This window comes from Antennarius striatus, chromosome 20, assembly GCF_040054535.1.
Source record: "Antennarius striatus isolate MH-2024 chromosome 20, ASM4005453v1, whole genome shotgun sequence".
Taxonomy (NCBI): Eukaryota; Metazoa; Chordata; class Actinopteri; order Lophiiformes; family Antennariidae; genus Antennarius; species Antennarius striatus.
In genome coordinates, this window is record NC_090795.1 from 12,933,688 (window position 1) to 12,954,672 (window position 20,985).

At 40.9% G+C, this 20,985-nt stretch overlaps 1 protein-coding gene across 4 annotated transcripts in view; it reads left to right on the top strand.

Annotated features, from left to right (window-relative positions):
- mpp7a (MAGUK p55 scaffold protein 7a) overlaps positions 1–20,985 on the top strand; it is a 112,160-nt gene that overhangs the window by 67,215 nt on the left and 23,960 nt on the right. For 2 of the 4 annotated variants that reach the window (XM_068304073.1, XM_068304072.1), the window contains 8 exons: positions 9,075–9,156; positions 9,770–9,855; positions 10,331–10,405; positions 11,971–12,167; positions 12,857–12,921; positions 18,683–18,730; positions 19,275–19,295; positions 20,000–20,032. In XM_068304073.1, coding sequence (XP_068160174.1) covers positions 9,075–9,156; positions 9,770–9,855; positions 10,331–10,405; positions 11,971–12,167; positions 12,857–12,921; positions 18,683–18,730; positions 19,275–19,295; positions 20,000–20,032 — 607 coding nt within the window. The remainder of the gene's footprint in view (positions 1–9,074; positions 9,157–9,769; positions 9,856–10,330; positions 10,406–11,970; positions 12,168–12,856; positions 12,922–18,682; positions 18,731–19,274; positions 19,296–19,999; positions 20,033–20,985) is intronic. The other 2 variants (XM_068304074.1, XM_068304075.1) reach the window with 2 other exon arrangements.

A 20,985-nucleotide genomic window follows, 5' to 3' on the forward strand; every position in this document is an offset into this window, starting at 1 on the left:
CATGGGACCCAAAGGCACAACTGCTGCCCATAATCTCCTGCGGTTCTAATTAAGGCTTGTCCGTTGTGTGGACAAGAGCAGGATTTAACTGCCGGCCACAGGGTTTTCTGTGTGTCCATGAAAGAAAACAATGGTGGTGCTATTTTGGCTTTTAGCAAGCTCAGAAATGTAATTTGTTATGGGTATAGATTTGCACTGGGGGAACAAAGAGAAGGGTTTCAATAGTCTTAGACGATTAGAGCCCTCAGACCTCAGAGCCCTCAGTGAAGGACTCTATGTCTGCATCTTCACGTTTAGTCATAACTTCTCTGTCTTGTGATAACTGAAGAATTAATCCCCTGAAACTGACTTTGTCATATACATTGTATCCTAACAGAATGGGGGGGAAATGTTGCAGTGATGACAATATACGTATGCCTCATTTTGCCAAAGTTTTTTTCATCCACTTATTTCACTCAGGGGATTAATCCATGATAAAAAATAAAAAAATCGTATTTTCTCGAAAATTTGTAATAAAAAACAGCAACTCTTAAAGTGGGTTTATGAAACTCAAAAAGAAAACAAACAACAAACACCACGACATAATGATGATATATGCTGTGCAATTAATTTACGATGGAATTAAATCAGATACTCTAACCTGTCCGCGGTGCACTGGCGTTGTGCCCGGAGTGTCCCCCACCTCACGCCCTATGCCAGCTGGGATAGGCTCCAGCTCCCCGTGACCCGCTATGGCGGATACAGCGGCGGTACATGAATATGAATGAATGAACACTCTAACCTGTCATATGTGGAATATCTTTTTTCAAATGTTGAAAACAAACAAAAGGATAAAAGTAAGAGGAAGGAATCCTTGTAATCAGAAATCTGATTTTCCTTTCAAGAACAGAGACTGTAACCTTCAATTTCATAGAATACGTCTGAACACACAGCTTTACAATATCTATCTATAATATGTAATGTCTAATACATTTTACCATTTACCTTCCATGTTGTCATTCTTTTTCTTTTGATAAGGTTTAACAGCACTTTTGGTCTGAGTCTAAATTTAAAAAAACTTTAATTTTATTTCATGAAATGTTTAATCACTAAATATCTTTTCTTGCTTCTAGTGCAGTAATATTGCAGTCTTTGTAATCACTGTTTGAATTACTGCTTTAAAAGATTTACGTCACAGTTCTTTGCCATGGAGGAGCCAAAGCTTGATCCAAAAGCATTCTGGAAAATCCAAATCTCCGCACATGCAAAATACATTAAGGAGCAAAAGTCTGATGCCTGTAGGAGGGTGAGCTCTCAGGGTGACCATCACTATGATGTGAGAACATTTGAGGCTGAAAAGCTGCGGTCAAATCTGTTCTCCTCATTCTCTATTCGTTTCATTCATAATGTGATCTTTCTGGGTGCCACTCAGTTGGTGCCAGCGCTCATCGTTGTCACAGTGTCATTCATTTCTTTCTTACTCTGGCACTAGGAAGCCGTCTCTGTCTCTCCGAGTCTGTCTCCTTCTCCTCACGGAGCTTCTGTTTTCTGGTTTTTGCTCTGCTCATTATTATGTATTTTAATTCTTATTTCCACTTATTTTATTTGAGAAGATCTAAAGCCATTATTGCCTTTATAACGTTTTTTTAGTTGTGATGCATTTCATGGTTTTTCAACCTTTCTCCCATTCCTGATGTGCATGTGGACACATCTTGTTCAGTAGTTATGGCTTTAGAATAGCTATACCCTCTTGTTATTCTTGCAGCTTTCTCTGTACCCATACAGAACTGGAACACCACCCATGCCATCTCTCTCAGTTCCTTTCTCCCAAGTTATGCCTCATTAGCAGACATAAAATCCCTGCTACCAGGAATGTACCAGAATCATTTTCAGGCTTTATCACTCCCCTGCCTCTCCTTTTCCATTTTTCCCTGTGCTCTGTGTTGCACCACAAACAAGATTGGTTTTCCCATTATGACTGGGTGTCTTTCAGTACAATGAAATGGAAACTGTAGAGTGCAGTGTCCGTGCCATCCAGTTGGCAATGTCTGCGCAGTATCCTGTCTGGCATCGGCTAGCACCAATCAATACAGCTATACCACTACTATGCCTGGCCACCAGTCAGCCTGAATCTCTGTGAATTTGGCTTGACGTCTCGTTACAGACCCACAGCTTCAGAGCTATTGAAGTTGCTGCGCATACAAATGAAAATGACATGTCCAACATTATTATCATTGTAAGAGTTCCAGCTGCATGATTGATGTCGGCAGATGTTCTCCGCATAATCAGGAACTTGATAATTGCGACGAGACAGGAAAGTCCTGTGATCGATTTGGTTTGTGACGTCTTTCATTTTCCATGAATGGCAGTCGCTGGTATGAGCTATTGGCAGGTTGACATGCCATGCTTTTCTCATCTGTGGCATTTGGGCTTCCTCTATGACACAAAGAGGACAGTCAGGGCTCTCTTTTTATTTGTCTGGAAGCAAAGACATTCAGATAGTTACAGTCAGTGTCCATCTCAGTGGAATAACAACATTCATTTTATTCCGTGAATAAACTGTGGTGGTACAGATGTCTACAAACACTGATTTACACAATGGTTTCATTGACTGATGTGTAAAATATTGAATTTCTTGAACGAGACAGTTTGGAAAGGAAGAGATCAAAACGCGCGTGTGTGTGTGTGTTTTGCGTTAGTTTTGTGACTGTTGTCTGTTTACATCACTGGATGGAAAGCAAGGAGAAAATAATGACACTGCCTGGAAATTAATGGAGCAGCTAATGTGATTAGAGCAGACAGCACACATGTTAGTGTTTTACCGATAGACACATGTGCTTTAAAAGCAATACATCTTTCATTTGATGGATTAGGCCACAGCCTCTTGGGAGCATAGCAAAGGAAGATGGAGCACCATGCTGTAAAACATGGACAGGTGGAGAACACGGCTGGTGTTGACACAATCTGTCATTTTGTTGATTCATACAACACATACATCACTGTCTAAGATTTTATATTTTTGAATGGTTGTCTGTTTGTTTGTTTATTTAAGCACACACATTTCTATTCAGATAAAGTTTTTGATTTGTTTCTGTTTTACATAATAGCTAATCCAGAAAATCATCAAAAGCAAATAAAAAAAAATAAAAAAATCAAGGCAATAAAAATAACAGAATATTTCTTGTTTGTACGCCTGGACTCACACAACACTCCAGCAGCTGTTACGCCACCCTTGCAGCGTGTTGAGTTGTGAATGTGAAAACACACGAGGCTTCCAAAGCCACATCTGAGGCATTCCCAGATCCTAATCTCATGGCCCTCTTAAATAAAACGTCTTCCTCCCATCATGTGTAATCATAAACATGGAAATGCATCCCGGCGCTCCTGCTCTTTTCCGCTTAGAATTCCGAAAGCCAGAGACTGAATGCGGCCATTGTTGCACGTCGGGCCGTGTGCTCCGCGGCGGCCCTGCTACCCAGCCCGCTTTGGAAATGAGAAGTGACATGTGAAAGTGCTGTTTTCTTTACTTGGGATAACGACAGGGAAAACCCTAAACAATCCCAGAGCAGTGATACATCTCCCTCTGTGACACAATTGTGTCTTTGTGTGAGCTCATACAGCTCATGCAGGGCTCTCAGACAACACACACATACAGTACACAATGACTAAATAGCTGGCACTGTCCAGCTCGTAGCAAGAAGACGACTATTCCACTCAGGCTACATCGTGAGTCATAACCGACAGTATGGAAACAAGTACACACATTTTATGAGCTATCTGTGCAATCTGGTTCACACAACCTATGTCAACATCACCTGTCTGAAGCGTGGAGGTGGGCTGCTAAGTGTGTTTTCATAGCAACCAGGTAATGACTAACATTAAGGTTTAAAGAGGCAGCGGAGGTAAAGACATGAGGGTAAGAGGAAGACAAATGAAAGTAAGTTGCTCCATCACGGGGGCCTCTGCAATGCATTACCTGGCAGCTTCTCCTGGAATCGCTCCTGGTCACTGTAATTATCATAATAATGACCTGCAATTTTCCCTTTTCTCAGTTTGCTTGTTAATTACGACTGGCGGGTCAAGATCAGGGTTAAGGAAATAAAAAGGGAAACCAGAGCCTGTGGGCTGGGGGAGACTAGTAGCTTTTATTAGTTGCAATCACGAGTCATACAGTACAATAAAACAGGTGGAAAGGCACGCAGCAGGCCAGGGATTGGCAAGCCGCATCAGCTCTGTTGCATCAGTGAGAAAAATTGTTTTACAGAGATCACTGGGTAGCTTCCACTCCTCTTTCTTCTCCGATTTTGCAGGAACAATGCGGGTTTTCATCTGAGCACCTGCTAATTCTTTACGATCTTGTATTATTCTTTATAGGTGCACATAACAGTCGATGGATTTTCTGATCATGACTGAATATACCAGCATTACATGATTTTACTCTTTCTGAGAAGCACTGGATTTTGTGGCATTCAAGAAAGTATGTCAGAAGCCATAAATATGCTAGACTGTTTTGAAAAGTCGTGTGTTATGTGTGGAGGGCTCTATGCCATCACGGTGAGGTAAGATGAAATGACACACCTCAACACCAGATATGATTGGAGGTAATTGTATTTTAATGTCCTGGAGGCTCATTCCTTCTTTGTATTTGGTTTTTCCATGGTCAACATCTGGTGTGAAGAATGCTAGCATGTGTTTCCACTAACTTTATACCTCTAAACAGAGCAGTCAACACAGCAGTCAGCAGTAGTTTATTGTCATTGTTACACTTTTGCTGTTAAGTGACATCATGTCAAAACACATGGGCCTGCATGCCCGGGCAACCCCCGTTTGTTTTCTCTTGTCACTCTCAATTTAGAGGGAGAAATAATGTTTGTCAAAAGCTGCAGCGCTCGATTGGTTCACAGGGTGATGTTTTGAGTGCTCGTTACGGACGGAGGACTGTGTTTTCGAAATGTAGCACGGTGCTTGTTTTCCCTAGCGGCTTAGGAGTTGCGACTCTAATTGTGGCCACGGGTAAGGTAAGACATTCTAGTATCCATCGTTTTCCACTATGCCACTTGCGAAACAGACCACACATAGCCTTTCCTAGACGCTGAGACGTGAGATGAGCCAGGCCAAGACAACTAGCCAGCTTTTTCATCATCCATACAAGCTACGCACAAGTCGTCCAGCTTCCATCATGTCATCCAGCCATCCAGTCATTCAGCCCTCCATCCAAACCATCAGCAAGAGGGCACTGTAATTGGCCCTTGGCTTGCAAGAAACTCACTGTGGCCAATACCAGGCAGACTAACTCGACATCCAACATTTAGTTTGTCCTACTCCTCTTATCTCCAGACGTTTCATGGCACTGCTGTACATTGACAGTTTTTTGGACAATTCTGCTTCCATTCTGTTCCCTCTAACGTACAAATAGTTTCAAACATCAAGCCAATCCAAAAATCAATCCCTAATCTCATTTCTTCTCACTGGATGAGGTGTGAGGCATTTGTCATCACATACTTAATGTGTCTGCCACGTTAGCATGGGTGCTCCAGTGCATGCTCGAGGGTTTATGGCTTGACATGGACGAGTGCTGCTCAAGTCGTATTCATCTCACTGCACGGGCTAAACTGTTGTCTCTTGGCGAGCCCAATAATAATAATCAGAGGCATTTATGTGTTAGAAATGGGGAAATAAAACTGGGAGTAGCAGCTGCATATGGAATTGATCACATGAGGAGTGGAGGCCTCGGATCGCCTTACTGATGACTAATTGACAACAGTTAGAAGGTCTTCATCAATCCAAGACGGACCCCCCCTTTTGTTTTTGACTATAATTTTTGGTACATCCTGTGCTTTAGTGTTTAATTTCTGGAGTAACTTGTCCTTTTGTGTCTTTTTATACTCGCTTGAGGCACAAACTGCAGAAATGGTCAACAGCAGGAAGAGAGAATCAGTCCCGCAGAGACAGAAAAATGTTTTCAGCATCTTGTGTGCCCACTACGCTATCCTTTTCCATTCAAATAGTGTAGTGAAGTTACTTGACCAATGGTTAAGTGGCGCCTTGTCTCTAATTACTAACATAGCGTAGCCCATTCATCAGGCTTAGTGACTGTCCAGCATCAATCATTTAGTCTTTTGAGGTTTCTCTCAGGCCTGTTTGGCGTAACTTCAGGTAGTCACCCAGGACTGCATTCTCATAGAAATACACTCACAGACACGCTTGCATGCTCACTAAAACACACCTACACATGCTGTCATTCATGCGTGTATGTGCTTTGACAGACTTTGACATTTAGAAGACTTCCTGCAATGTTTCCATGCTTAAGGAAAAGTCTGAAATGGCTTCCATGTGCCAGTAAGTTTAAGGCTCAGTTTAAACTTCGTGCTAATGCTTAGCTGTAACACCAGGAAGCTTAAATTGGTGCTTCAGGGTTTTACTTACCGTGTTTCTTCCTTATGTACACACACACACACACATGCGCGCACACACACACACACATTGGAGCTTATTTAGGTTCTAGCCTGACTGTTTATATATTAGTTTAACAGAGCAGGGACTCCTCATCAGTGGCCACGCTTGGCTGAATGCTGATGATAGCACCCATAGGGTATCAAGGCTCTGAGGGAGGTGATGCTTAGTTCAGGAGGCCGGGTTCGTCGTCCTCATTCCAGCCGCCTCTCACTGCTTCCAAGGCATGTGCTGGGCCTCCAGGAGCGGCTGATGTACCCGTGCAGTTTTGACACAATCAAGGCTTACTGTAGACCGTAATGAGGTGGAGGGTGAAATGTGGTACACTCAGCAAGGTCAAGAATTGAGGAAACACGTATGTGATCTTACAGAGCTTATTAAAGACAAAGTAAAATATGAATATGTGAAATTGTACCAATTCAAAAGTTTGTTTGTTTTTTTTTCAGATATATTCTTAGGTATTTTTTGCTGTCTTACATCTTATACTAATGTTTCTATGATCCCAGACAACAGAAGTGTGGTTAAGTGGTACATCTCAAAATGTTACTGTAAAGCTGAAGCAAGCATCTCTAAAATCCTAACAGGTTGCCCTAGAACTGGCCAGGAAAAGCAGACTCAAAAAGCAGATAAAGCAATACTGATTTCTTTTTTGGCATTGGAAAAGCCCATGATAGGCAGAAGCTTAAAAAGAATATTTGTCATATGATGGATCTTTGTTGCTATCATTTTTAAACCTTTCTTGCTCCCTCTCATCAGTCGTCAGTCTCTCATCATATTTAATTGTATTATTTTCTTGCTATTCATCCTAAGTCACTCTTACCCAATCTTTCCTTGAAGCCCAACCTAAGCTCTCTCACCCACTGTCTCTGTCCGTATTCACCTCCCTCCCAGTCAGCTTGTCAGCTCTGACTCTCCTCCTCTGGTCTTCCACTTACCCTCCTCTGTACCTCGCCTGTGTTGCCACTGGAGCATTTTGGCCTCACTCAGCTTTTCTTATCAGGCAGAGCTCATTTGGCTACCGTACCGGGGATGAGTTCAGACTAAGGTTGGCCAGATTATGAGAGGAGGCTCTCCCTCCCTTAATAAATTCCCAGCTCCCTTACTTCTGGCTTCACCGGCCTATGAAACCCATTATATTGAAGAACAGTGGGTCAGGTGAGCATAAAACTTTTAAAATGAGTGCCGTTTTAAGTAACCCATAGGAGATAGTGATTGGCACGGAGAAAGACAATGTACATAGGCAAATTAGCTCAATGTTACCTTATCTCGTTTATTGGTGCAGAGACACATAATGAAAACTGGTTTGAATAGGCATTAAATGGTCTCCTTGCTTTTGTAAGATCTGGGTTCACGACCCTGTCTGGTTGTGTTTGCATGCTAAATGTGCAGCTCTATAATCACGATTGCCACTTGCAATAAAAGTCGTAAAAGTGGTGTTTCTGGCATCACGGTTTCAACATGTGATTTAAGACATATGTGTCAAAACACGATTTATATTGACACACCATATGTGAGTAGATTCCAGAGATTTTCATGCGTGTAGCGTATGTCTGTGGAGGTTGTGCAGACAGCCTATTTTCGTTTCAGACTTTGAGTTCAAGGCTTCCTTTAGCTGTTTAGTTAGCCTTTAGACTGCCTCCAGCCACCAGTGACCTCATGGGACACAATAAAAACATCCATCAGACCACTGGCCTGAAGCCAGCTCAAAAACAGAGACTATGAGAGAAAAAGTAAAGAGAGAAAGTTAATGGCCTCATGTCTGAATACTCCTGTGGGATTCCCTGCATACTTTCTATCTCCCCCTATTGTCTGTAAGAGCCCATCTATTAGCCAGCAGCTCTGTATTCTGTTAGACCCACACATACAAACGACCATTAAGTCTGTCTAGATGCCATTGCATCACATACTGCTGCTTTAAGTCACAATGAGGCTTATATGTGACCCTGACACTGAGGACTGACAGTGCCTTCCCCTCTTACTGACCTGCTCCAGTGACTCTTCTCCTACTGCAAAATCTCAATTATCTGTAATTATCCCAATTATTCTATTGGGACAGCTCTTTGTAGACTGTAACACTGTCCTATCATGATGTCCTTTCCTGTTTTCCTTCCCACACCCCAAAAACCTTGAGGAAACCATTAACTAGGAGGAAAACCATTAGTTGTGAATAGGTCATGAAACAGCCAAGATGACATGCTAATGGCAATAGAAAAGTGGCACAAACCAGAGTCTCTTTTACTCTTTGAGGATCTGTTTTTTTTTCTTAAATATATATATCTCCCTTTGCTTCCCATCAATGGTGGTAGCCAGAAGTACTTGGGTCCTGTCTGAGAAGGGCAAACAAGAAAATTACTCCCTAACCACATTGACTCCACGTATGGCTGTGGAGAGTTTGCACTCACCAGGTCAACAATAGACGAACAGAGCTGAAATAAAGCAACATTTAGCCTGATCAGAAAGGTTTTTTGTTTTCTCTTTCTTTTCAGCAGAAAAAAACTTTGGATTTCATGGGAATATCAGCTAGATTATTGTAAAGGGATGAGCTGCAATTTTTAAAAGCTGTTTCTTACTGTATTTTGGGGTACTATAACAATGTGTTCACTGCTTTTTTATTCGTAGTGAACTCTTTGATTACTTTGTAGGGAGCAACAATACGGCAGGATGATCGCACAGGAGCCATTCTCGTGGCCAGGATCATGAAAGGAGGGGCAGCGGACAGAAGTGGTCAGTTCCAGCTTTATACACATGTATATTCATTTAAAAGTGCCAATATATCTGTAGATGAGTCTGCAGTGTGAATTCAAGCATGAAAGACAGTTATAATTCTTATAGAATGTAAAAGTAGTAAGGCTACTCGTAGTACTCATAGTACCCACGGAGGGTACACTGGCCCTCTGCAATGAGCGGAAGAAAGACAAGCACATGATCTGGTCCTTGCATCGATGAGACATCAAAAGAAGTAGACACCAGCTTCCTGATGTTTATTTCACTTTGCACGTAACTCTACAGGTGCCTATGTCATTAATTGACCTTTTGTACATTGTGGAAATGAATTTAAGTGTTTTTTTAATGCAGAAAAACAAAAAATGTGGTGCTTGTTGCCCACATTTTCTATTTGGTTTAGTGCCTATTCTGTCCAATCTTTTGCCACAGTGAATTTGAAAGCTAAATTTCCCCATATTTGGATGATAAATAGTTCAGATTAATCTTGTATACTGTATACTTGTATACACATCCCCAGGTTCTTTGAGCACTGGACTTTTACACAGTGGTCCAGTTATGTTAGAACATTAACATACAGAATTCCACAGTGACTTGTAAACTCTATATGTGGTAGGACTAATTCATGTGGGAGATGAGCTGAAGGAAGTCAATGGAATTCCTGTGGATGACAAGAAACCAGAAGAAATCATTCGTATTCTGGTAAGCATCTGTTTTGTGTGGGTTCATTCTATCCCTTCTCTTCCTCTGTGCTGCCCAGTATTTTCTCCTGTATTTGTATTTCTGCTATAGTCCACAATAACATTCTGTCTTTGTGACAGCAAAAAGCTTCCCTAATTTATCCAGGTGGCGTGAATTCTTTAAGGGGGGGAACTGGATGAGAAAGAAAGCCGCTTAAACTCTGGAGACTTTCTTAGACACAAAAGTCTGATGCATGATCTCTGCCAACAATCCTTGTTCGATCACCGACTCACTTCATTACACACACACACTCACTATTCTTTCTAAGCAGAGACATCCACTCCTATGAACTTGTCCATTACTGAAAAATCAAAGAGCACTTTGTATTATGAGACCTACGTTGGATTAGTGCTTTGTAAAATATTTGCATGACAAATGACTGGTGTTTCCACCATTTGTAGATAAATCACTGTTTTTGTCTTGTCTTCACATGCAGGCCCAATCACAAGGAGCTATTACCTTTAAAGTTATCCCCGGTTCCAAGGAGGATGCTCCATCCAAGGAACCTAAGGTTGGTCTTTATTATCTTGTCTTTGATAAAGTTTCTACTAATAAACTGACAAAATCATACTGGGATGCTGTTTGTAGGCCACAATGTGGGTTTTCTACCACAATTTTGTCAGATTCATATCCATAGATTGATACCAAGTGTGTCTCAATTGAATATTTTGTCTGACCTTGTATAGCTCTGCTGGAACAGACAATATTCACCAGCTTTTTGGTACTCAGCAGTTGCTGAAACGGATCAATTCTAAAGACAAAGCTGAGATTTGACGTAGCACAGGTTTGATACCTACAGTAACCACATGTCGCAAATTTATCTTCTTTCATGTGGACAGCACCAGCAGACAGTAGCTTGCAGCTATTTATTGTAAAGGTTGTTTCACTGTCATTCCAACCAGGAAATCATCATTTTCACCCACTGGGGTGTTGATACACCATTTCTCACAAGCTCATTTATCAGTAGCAGACAGGCTGGATCCGCCTGCCGATCTTATGCTTCTTGGTCAGAAGCATTTTATCATTGTTCACAATGCAACTCACACTGCACGCGTGTACAGGGCAAGATGAGAGACTTGCATCCTCCTTCATTGTGTAATGGTTTAAATCCATCTGGTTGACAAAGGATTCTAGTGGCATTTAGCCACTCAGTGAAAATGTAAATGCACAGGCTTTTTTAATGCAGAAAAACAAAGAAATGAGAAAAAGGGGGAAAAAAACCAAGTGATCCTTGTGTGTAGATGGATTCTGTAGTGTAGGAGAGACTACTATGACTCAAACAAAACACCTCTGTCTGAAACATAATTTTTGTACATAGCTCTTTACGAGGACTCTTTAAATCAACGGCACATAAAAAATTAAATTTCTCTCTCCCTCTCCCTTTTTCTGTCTGATGCGCTTGTGCACACTTTCATTCTCTTTTTTTCTCTTTCCACATTTACTGAGGTGTCTTAGGAGTGTTAACTCATCATGACAGAGCTCAGTTTGGAGTGAAGACACAGCAAGGTGCTCTAGCTTACAGCTTGCCTCCCACAACAGGAAAAGATGTCAGTGATTTTTCCACTATAAGCTCCAAACACTTTTGTGTTGATGAGGTGTGTCCCATCCCCTTCTGCCAAAGCAAATTAGAGCACGTCTTTAAAGAAAGAACACAATTTTTTTTTCTACATTGGTTTGTTCCTTAATGTGGAAAGATTCCTGATATTAGTTTGTGTTTAGAATTCATCAGTGGGTGGAACAGTGCGCTTCCAACTGCAATCATTGACTCCGGAGATGTTAAGCATCACCACGCTTGAAAGATGGTGACAGGGCTTAGTCCATCCTTAGTGTTGATGGAACAGCATAGGGAGACTATCTTGGCCTGCATTTGCAGGTTCCAACCTCTGATTGCAATGATCTTTTGAGAATAATCATCCTGAGCATTGGTGAAGCACCTTCTGTGTTTGCTGGCATGGTTTTCCTTTAGAGTCTGTTCTTCTCTCAACGAAGGGAAAGGTAATTTGAAAGTGAACCGTTGCTTTTTCCTGTTGTGCCCTCAATTCAGCTCTTTGTTTTCCCTTCCACCCCTCTGTCCAGGTGTTTATGAAGGCGCTTTTCGACTACAATCCTAAGAATGATAAAGCCATCCCATGTAAGGAGGCTGGACTGGCCTTCAAGAATGGCTCAATCCTTCAGATTGTGAGCCAAGATGATGCAACCTGGTGGCAGGCCAAACACGAGGGAGAATCCAGTCCTCGTGCTGGCCTAATCCCATCTAAACAGTTCCAAGAGAGGTAAGAAATGACCCCTGCTAGATCTGCCTCTCTTGTCTACTATTGCCTCTTAACAAGACTGGCTCAATTGTCTTTACTGCTGTCACAGTCACAGAAGTTTCACTCTCTTTCTCTCACAATTTTCTCTATTTTTTTTTTTTTATTGCTTCACACTGCCAAAATTGTCTGGATTTCCGCACAATGTCTGGCCTGAAATGAGTAATGACAGAAAATGATAGTGCTGGTACTGATCCACTTTGGACGGCAAGTGGATGGAAAATCGCACATCAGTGTGCACTCGGACGGCCGCACTTGATGTGCAACACAGAGCTCATGAGGCCGGGGCAGTTTCTTGGCACCTTCTGAGAGCACCAAGGAGGAAAAATGGACAGACACACACACACGCACGCACGCACACACACACACACACACACACACACACACACACACACACACAAAGAGGGAGGAAAGTCAAAGAGAACATTTCGTAAAAATTCACATGTAACCCTTAAGTTTTGTCAATAGAAAGTGTGTTGCTGTCACCTCATCACTGCTTCATCTCTTTTCTTTCATCACCCTCAGCTGACTGAAAGAAACTGGTGGATGCTGAAAATTTGATTCTCTAGCATAGCAGAGTGTTTATTATTCCCTGTGAGACCATGAAAACTGATGGTTTCATTCTGTATTTTCTCCTTTTTCTCTTTTTCTAGGAGATTCGCACTGCAACGACCTGCTGCGACTCTCCTGCTACAGAGGAATTCTAGTCGACGATCATGTAAGCATATATCATCTACTGTGATAGGCCATAATAAACCAGTTGAAATGCACAGGGAGGAATAGTGACTGACTAACCAGAATGAGAAGACTCATGTGTACGCTGGGCCACCACTGAAGTCTGCTTTAGTTACACTCCTTCATCTGTCATCTGAAGAAATGTTCTGTCTGAATGTACCCTGCTTACGTATTGCCTTGTCTGCTCCATGTTTCAGTCCCTCAGTCAGTCTTATAGTTTCTCACCAGACTCACCTTTCCACATCTCAGAGAAACTCGTGATGACTTCATGAACAAACTCTAGACCTTAAAATGTGATTAAGGCCTCATGATACATGCATTCTACCGCACATTTATCAATGTTTTGATGCCAGAGCATGACAGCAATGTTAATGAGAACATATCAGCGGGAGAACATGGGCGGATTTTCTTCAGAATCTCTTATTTAATCTGTGATTTAGTTCATCCTGAAGACGTTGACCATATTACGTCTTCCGTAGTATGAGAGCAGCACAAGCAATTAGAAAATGTCTTCATTCCTTGTTTAGGATCAAAACTGGCAAAAAAGGTTCACACTCATACGGTGGAAAATAGAGTAATTACTACTGTTGTAAAATTTATGGTGCCACTGCTAACCAATTTAATTTTAAATTAGAGCAGACTTTCACCAAAGGCAGCTGTTTTCCCATTATCTCCATAGTCACATGACAGTTTGACCCTTTTAGGCCGCATGATTATTGCTTGGATCCAAAGTATACTTTGACATCTGGTTGAGCTCATGTGGTTGTTCTTATCTAATATGTAATAAATGTGTAATAAAATACAGTTCTGGATGCTGATGATGAACCATATTAACAATGTCTTGTAAATTCCATCAGCCGTGCTGTGCCTCCCCAAGTGTGTTCATTAGAGCAATTATTAATTTACCAAATAACCTTGCTTACAGAAAAACAACAAAGCAAACAGACAAACCCACAAACACCACCCATCTACAATTGATCCTCAGTGGAGATAATTAAATAGCCGATAAGAATGCCAAACAATTGTCCTCTTTTTCTGCTGACATGCCTTTCCTCATGGACTTCCAATGTAAAATTCAGCCAGCATTTAGAAAGCTGCTCATGAGTCAAATCAAAAATGCACATCTGTCTCTAAAAGAAAGCCTGCAGCTGTTCCTTCTAAGATTTTGACTTAATATCAGTGGCAGCGTTGAGCAGCTGACCTAAAAAGCTCTTTACGAGATCTCCAAGATACACAGTCTCCAAATCACAAAGATTTTAGCGTGTACAAACAGCTAAATATTACTAAAATATGTCAAATATCCGTCTATTTCATAGATATTGAACTTTGGCTGGCCTAAAGCCATAGAGGTGGAAAACATGCTGCCGTGGGTACATTTTGTGGACCACACAACCTCAAACAACATTAATCTACATGAACATCGTCTTTGCTTTTTTTGCAACCTTCAGAAAACATAGAAAGTCAGCTTTTATTTGATGCAGCTTCAATACCAATATCAACAAACAGGTAGAATTTATTATGAAATATCCCATATAAAACAGTGAAAGAATTAATATATGTTACCTCACCATGCTAATTTACAAAAATGATCCCTTCCTTGTTCTCCCGTCTGCTTTGTCTTCACATCTTTGCCAATATCTTTATATTCATTACCTCATATGTGAAGCGCTTAGATTGTCCTCTACAATTTACAGCTGGTCTCCCCCCTTTCATTTTGCATGTCCAAAACATATGAAGCGTTGGGAAAATACACCACACTTGTATTTTACTTATTGGCCAGTTGGATGATGCCATTGAACCAAAAAGTAGTTGTTATAGGCCATGCTTTTCTTTGTAGATTACCGCTTTGAGCCGGACATGTCCATTGGACTACTTGTTGCCCTCAACATGGCAGTGAGCCCTTAATGTAACGTGATTCTTTCAAAATGTAGCTCTGAAATAACCAAAAGAGCTGTGTTGACCACCTCTAAACTTAGCATTAGACTCCTTTACCTCAGATTCAAGCCTTGTGAATTATGGATGTTGTCATTTCCTGGTTATGTTCAACCGCATACTGGCATACTAGTGCAGGATGGCCAAAAATAGCTTGCTAAAAAGACTGACAGTGCTGTACTGTTCCCTCACTATTTCATTTTAATGGTCCAGTTCCTCTTATGAATTATGAGGTGTGTAAACTCCCGACTCCCTTCTTTGCGGAGGGCAGGTGTAAAATGTCATAGAGTCCATTGTGGCCCTTACCAAAGGAACATAAGACTCCTTTTACATCTAGCAGTAGTTTCTCAATATTCAAGACAAAAAAAAAAAAAAAACCCAATCAATTTGGATTCAGTTGCACGCAAAAAAGACATACAAAAAAGATGGAATAATTCATAGACCAGCTGCTGAGGTGTCTTAGATGGTAGCAGATTTTCAAAGGTGAAGAGATGAAGGTAGGCATAGCAAAGAAGCTGCTCCCCATAAACAACGGAACGGCAGGGCCCTCGTGCCGTAAAACCACAAACTAATTAAAGAGTACTGTGGAGATGGTGCTGTTACCAAACAGAGGACGAAGGGGTTGATATAGGAGTGGGTCTTATTCTCGCTCTCTTTCCAGCCCGGGAGCTCCGTCTCCCGGAACAATATTGGTTTTGGCAAGAGGTTGTGGCAAGCATTGCCTAACCGTGTCCATTTACACTTAACATTTGTGCGATATAAATAATCCCCGTCCTCACTGTGCTTTTTTTGTGGAGCTATTCTTTGGTTATGAAAGTGATGTCTAAAGTATCATCAGTTGTCTCAGTTAAGCATGTTATGAATTGGGTACAAGGGTTAGATCAACCATTTCACATGTGTAGTTGTCAACCTTCCCTACCTGCCTTCTGGGTTTCTGCCCCCAGTTCCCTCCTATTGATACCTGGCTGCATGCCAACCTCCCCATCTGTTCTTTCTGAACATACTAACGTCTCTCTGGGATTTCTTACAGCATGTCTGTACCTCTGTCTGACATGCAAACCTCTCCACTGTCTGATTGTTTGCTTTGGTTTGCAGTGTGCCAAACACGTGGACACACTTATCGCTCACCTTGGGGTCTCTACATCTTTCTTCATATATTAGGGCTATCCCTCTTACTCTTGCTCCGTCTCTTTCCTGTGAGCGACTGAACCATATTTAAATGGCACCCCAGATTGGTCTTAAGTGGCCCCGAAACCTGCCCCTGTGTTCAATTTATCCATCCATTTCATTTTTCAACTTAAATGCTTACAGGCTCAGGAGTAGATTAAGAAGCATGATGGGTGCAGGAGAAAAGTTTCATTTTATTCTCAATGGTTGGCGCATGAAAACACCAGTTATACAATTTTTTTTAATACAACTTTTTGGTCATTGTAATTCTCACAATTCATTTTGTCATATATGTATATATATAGAACAATAAATCGAAGGTCAGCTTCTTAATGTAGACCAGCCCTGTATATTTTTTCATTACTTTACCCAGAATATTCTGAATTTGGAGATAAAACAAAGTGTGACAAAGATCTCATTCTGTCATCTGGAAAATTGGATGGGTCTCATGTTGACCATTTTGAAAATGGAGATACAGAAAGAAAGAAAGTGACTGTGTCCACTTTTTTTTTTTTCAAAGAGAAGGCCATCTGTATGCTGGCTGGCTTTAAGGGTTACATCAGCTCATAATTCAGGACCATTTACAGGGTGTTGAGACGGGGTTATGCCTTTGTCTCGTCCTCTATATACTGTACTGTAGTCTTTAAGCCATTTTATAATGCAAATGTTCGTAATTTGAATTGATGAAACCAAATAGATTAACTTTATGATGGCTAGGACGGTAGCAGAAATGGGTTTTTTTTCCTGACTTTACATTAAATATTTAATCACTGAAGCTGCTGACTACAAACTCAAAGTGCAAAGAAATCAAACACAAATTCTAAAAAATATTATCCAAACTATTATACAACAGTTTTAAAACTAATGTCTTGTTCAACACAAGGCATTAGTTTCTTGATCACTGAAGGATTAAAAGGGGTTTAGTTTCTCATTTCTGGATTTACTTTCAAATAAACTTGTTTAAATGATATAGCTGAAGTGTTTTTTTTATATCCTATAAGATTATAATTACTGTCCACATCAGTCCATGCTACAAATGTGCCATGTTTCCAGTCTTTATAGTCTTATGCTGCTACAACCAATAACAACAAGAGCCAAACCTAGCAGGTTGAGCCCAAGTTAAACTCAACTGGGAAGGTCTCTTAACAAACAATAGACCCACTCATGCTGTCCATCCTTTCATTCCAACACTTGTCTCATTTTATCCTTTCTGCCATCCACTGTGGTGAATCTTTGGTATGTGGGCAACACACTATATACCCCAAAGTTGGCATCCTTTTCAAGGGGGCCTGTTGGTGATGAAGAATCCAGTAAGGCTGGTTAATTAATTGATGTTAGACTGGATGACTGCACACTATGAATGTCTGCAAAATTCAGCAGCCACAGTATGGGCAGCCATTGCTCACGCTGTTCAGTAAATGACAGGCTTTGTTGCCGCCATTCTTTGTTTCAAAATTAGCTGTTTGAGAGCAGCAGTAGGTCTGCAGTCAGGTCAAAGGTCAGAACTGTAGTTCCACTCAAACTCAACCTGTTGGGCTCAAAGCAGGCCCGGCCATTGACATATACTCGTATAAAATCATGACCTCAGCTCATTCTAGCCACTCTCAAAATGTCTCTGTGGGCAGGAAGGTGATATGGGCTCACAAAAATGTAAAGGACAAGGGTTTGCTTCCAAAATTTAAGCATTGTCAGATTGGCCATTGGTCTTTACAATTAACAATTTGCAATTTTATCACATGGCATTTCAGTGGACTTGGAAGGTTGGTGTACAAGGCTCTGAGCCCATTAAGCAATGCATACTATTCCTGGAATCTCAGTGCTGCCCTTTTGAGCCTTCTAGAGGCTAAAAAGGGCAACACTGAGATGTATTTTAAATCTTTTTCTCATATTGCTCGTATTGTTTCCTTTTTCAAATTTGCCTCTGTCTCCCCCTGTAAAAGTACTTCTCATCATACTGAAAATGGGGTTTTGGTGCTGGTTTAGCTTATAATGACACATTAAAACAAGAGGGGGGAAAACATCAAGAGCAAAGTTGGAGCTAACGTGAAACAAGATGTCAGATAAAGGCAGACACTTTTGGCTCCAAACTTCAAAACACTCATTACTCTCAGGCTTGATGTTTCTTACATTCAACAACTTTGGCAGTGATTGGTACCGACTGCTGTTTTGTTTAGTCATTAAGTTGTACTGTGATGTAACTTCTCCCTGAGCTGCGGTGCACCTGGTAAATGACCATGGTGCTGTAAGGTGAGCTTTTTGCTGTGGTAAATTCTGTTATATATGTTTTGATTTAACCTTGTTTGGGCAAAATGAGAACATGTGAAGGGAGGGAAGCGTTCATAACTGCATCCAAATGTTCACAACATCATAAACCAAACACACACACACACACACACACACACACACACACACACACACACACACACACACACACACACACACACACACACACACACACGTGCGCGCGCACTAATAGGCTCCTCTCATAGCTGTTTTAATGTCACTCTGAAACACCTGGAGTCATTTCAAAAGCTATCATACTGTATTTCTGTCTCATTTAGAAATTTCAAAGTCAGAGCGTTCGCTAAAATATTTCAGTCTGCATTCCAGAGCAGTGTATCATTTGGTTATTTCTTTCATTGAAGTTACAGTGGATACACAACAGGCACGTACCACAGACTGTGTCTCACTAGGTAACGATGGCTGCAAGTGCCTTCTATCAAAATAGAAACAGTAGAGATGTTACTTAACTGACTGTGTTATTTTTATAGTTAAGTATATAGTAATTATAGAATAGTGCTTTAAAAAATCTGAACTTGTACCTGTATGATCCATTTACTTGCTTTTTTCTCGAGTTCAACTGCATCTCAGTCGTCAATATTTAGATGTCCTCAGATTGTCATCACATAGGTGGTTTAGGTCAATGATCTCCTGCATAAATTACATATTTTGTTTGTTTGATTAAATGATTATAAAACTAACTAAATCATTTTATTGTAATAGTGTATATCTCATCCATGAATAAAGACCTTGAGATGCAGTTGAATGTTCATCCTTCAGTCCGGGCTTAGGTTTGGATTTTTCCCACCATGTTAGTGTAGTAATTTAACTTGTTAGATACAATGATGATAATTGTAGTGTAATTTTTATATTTTAGAGTAATGGTGCTGAGCATTTATGCAGACATGAAAATAAGATGTTGACTCTTGTTTTTGTCATTTGTCTTTCTTTTCTTAGCTGATGTGGCTATAGAGCTTGGTAGGTTTCCACTTCTTTTCCTCTCATCTCGTCCCTCAACTTGTTATTTGTGACCCATAATATTCCCTAACTACATCGTTTACATCCCTTACTTCTATTGCACTCACAGCCGAGGTTGAAGGTACTACTTATCTGACATTTCCCATGGAATAGACCCTGAAAATAGCAAAATTATTTGTGATCGGTGAAAGCTTTTCCTCTTGCCTATGTTCTCCATTCTTTGTTTTCATATGGCCTGTCTTCTCACGTCAAAGCTAATATCTCTGATGAGAACATCAGACATCACAGTTAATCTCTCCTCCAGAAACCTGGGAATGCTTGCAGTTTATTGAGTCCTGTGTTTTACAAAGTTTCACATCTCACAGCTAACTTGTCTTTTTCATTAGAGTTGACATTTAAAGACTCATATTCACATGCTCACCTCCATTTATCCACTTTTCCGGTAGCAGTGGTAAAGAAAATTAACAGTAAGTCATATCAATGGCTATCACTCTAGTCAAAAAGGACATGATTATACTTAAAAAAACTAATCTGATTTAACTTTCCATGTGTGTTTTTTGAATGTACTACTGTGTATTTCTATGTACTTGTGCTTCTGTCTTTGCAGTATGGGGTAAGAGAGACAGGTTCCTTTTGGTCTGTCTTTTTTCTTTAACATGATGCCTCTCCTCTCGCTTCTTCTTTCTTTCTCTTCTCATCACCAGAGGATGTCAACTATAGTAGTGGATTCCAACTAGGTGAGAGTTGTCTTCTGTTTCTTTTCTCTTCCGCCCTCTTGAAGTGGTGAAGACAGTGGTCAAGACTGTTTTAGACTGACGTGTGTTCCCTCCATTAATGCTTCCCTGATCCTGAAGCCCTTCCTTTGTAGATCAGTCTTTGTAGTCCCCGCCATGTGTCGTTGAGAAATGGTTCCCCGTTTTTCATTATATGCTTAACATATCCTTTTCAAGCCCAGTGTTTTTGGTGCAATGGATTCAAGTTGGACTCCCATGTAAAAACACAAAGGGTAGTTCTGTAGTTGTACACCAGCCAATGGTAAGCTATTCCTGCTCTTTTGCTGACAGAATAAGTGCACTGGCAGATCATGTCATGGATTTGCAGAATGTAGTAGTTATCCTGTTCTGCCTCTGCTGTGGGTCTGAAGACATCTTTGGTTATGGGTGGATTTAGGCTAAAAGGACAGCTTGTTTTGGAGGTCCAGGAGAGGGCCTGTTTCGTTGATGTGGTCCTCGTCGGACTTAATGACAATTACCATTGCCTGCTATGGTTCGGCAGCCCTTCCCAAAGAGTTGCTTCCAATCCACTGTCAGAATATGTTCTCGCATCATGTTTTTATTATGACTGTCAGGTTTCCAACAATTCATAAGGTATAGTTTCTCTGGAGGACAGTGAGCCCTATGAGCAGGGTTGTAGAAAAATCCTCTGCTAGTCTGTCTTCCTTCTTCTTTAAATGTGTATTTCAGTTTCTTTCTCTTGCTCACTTCCCCTCTTTATCCCATTATGTGTATTGTCAGTTATTGAGGTCAAGAAGTGAACTGTCCTCAGAGCGCTCCTTCCACACTACACCATTTACTCCAGATCTCACAGGATATCCAGTCGCATGTGAGTTTATAAATACTGAGTTTGAGCCATGTCTGCCAGGCTCAATCAGGGTCACCTCTCAACACTGAACTATGCCAAATGTCGGACC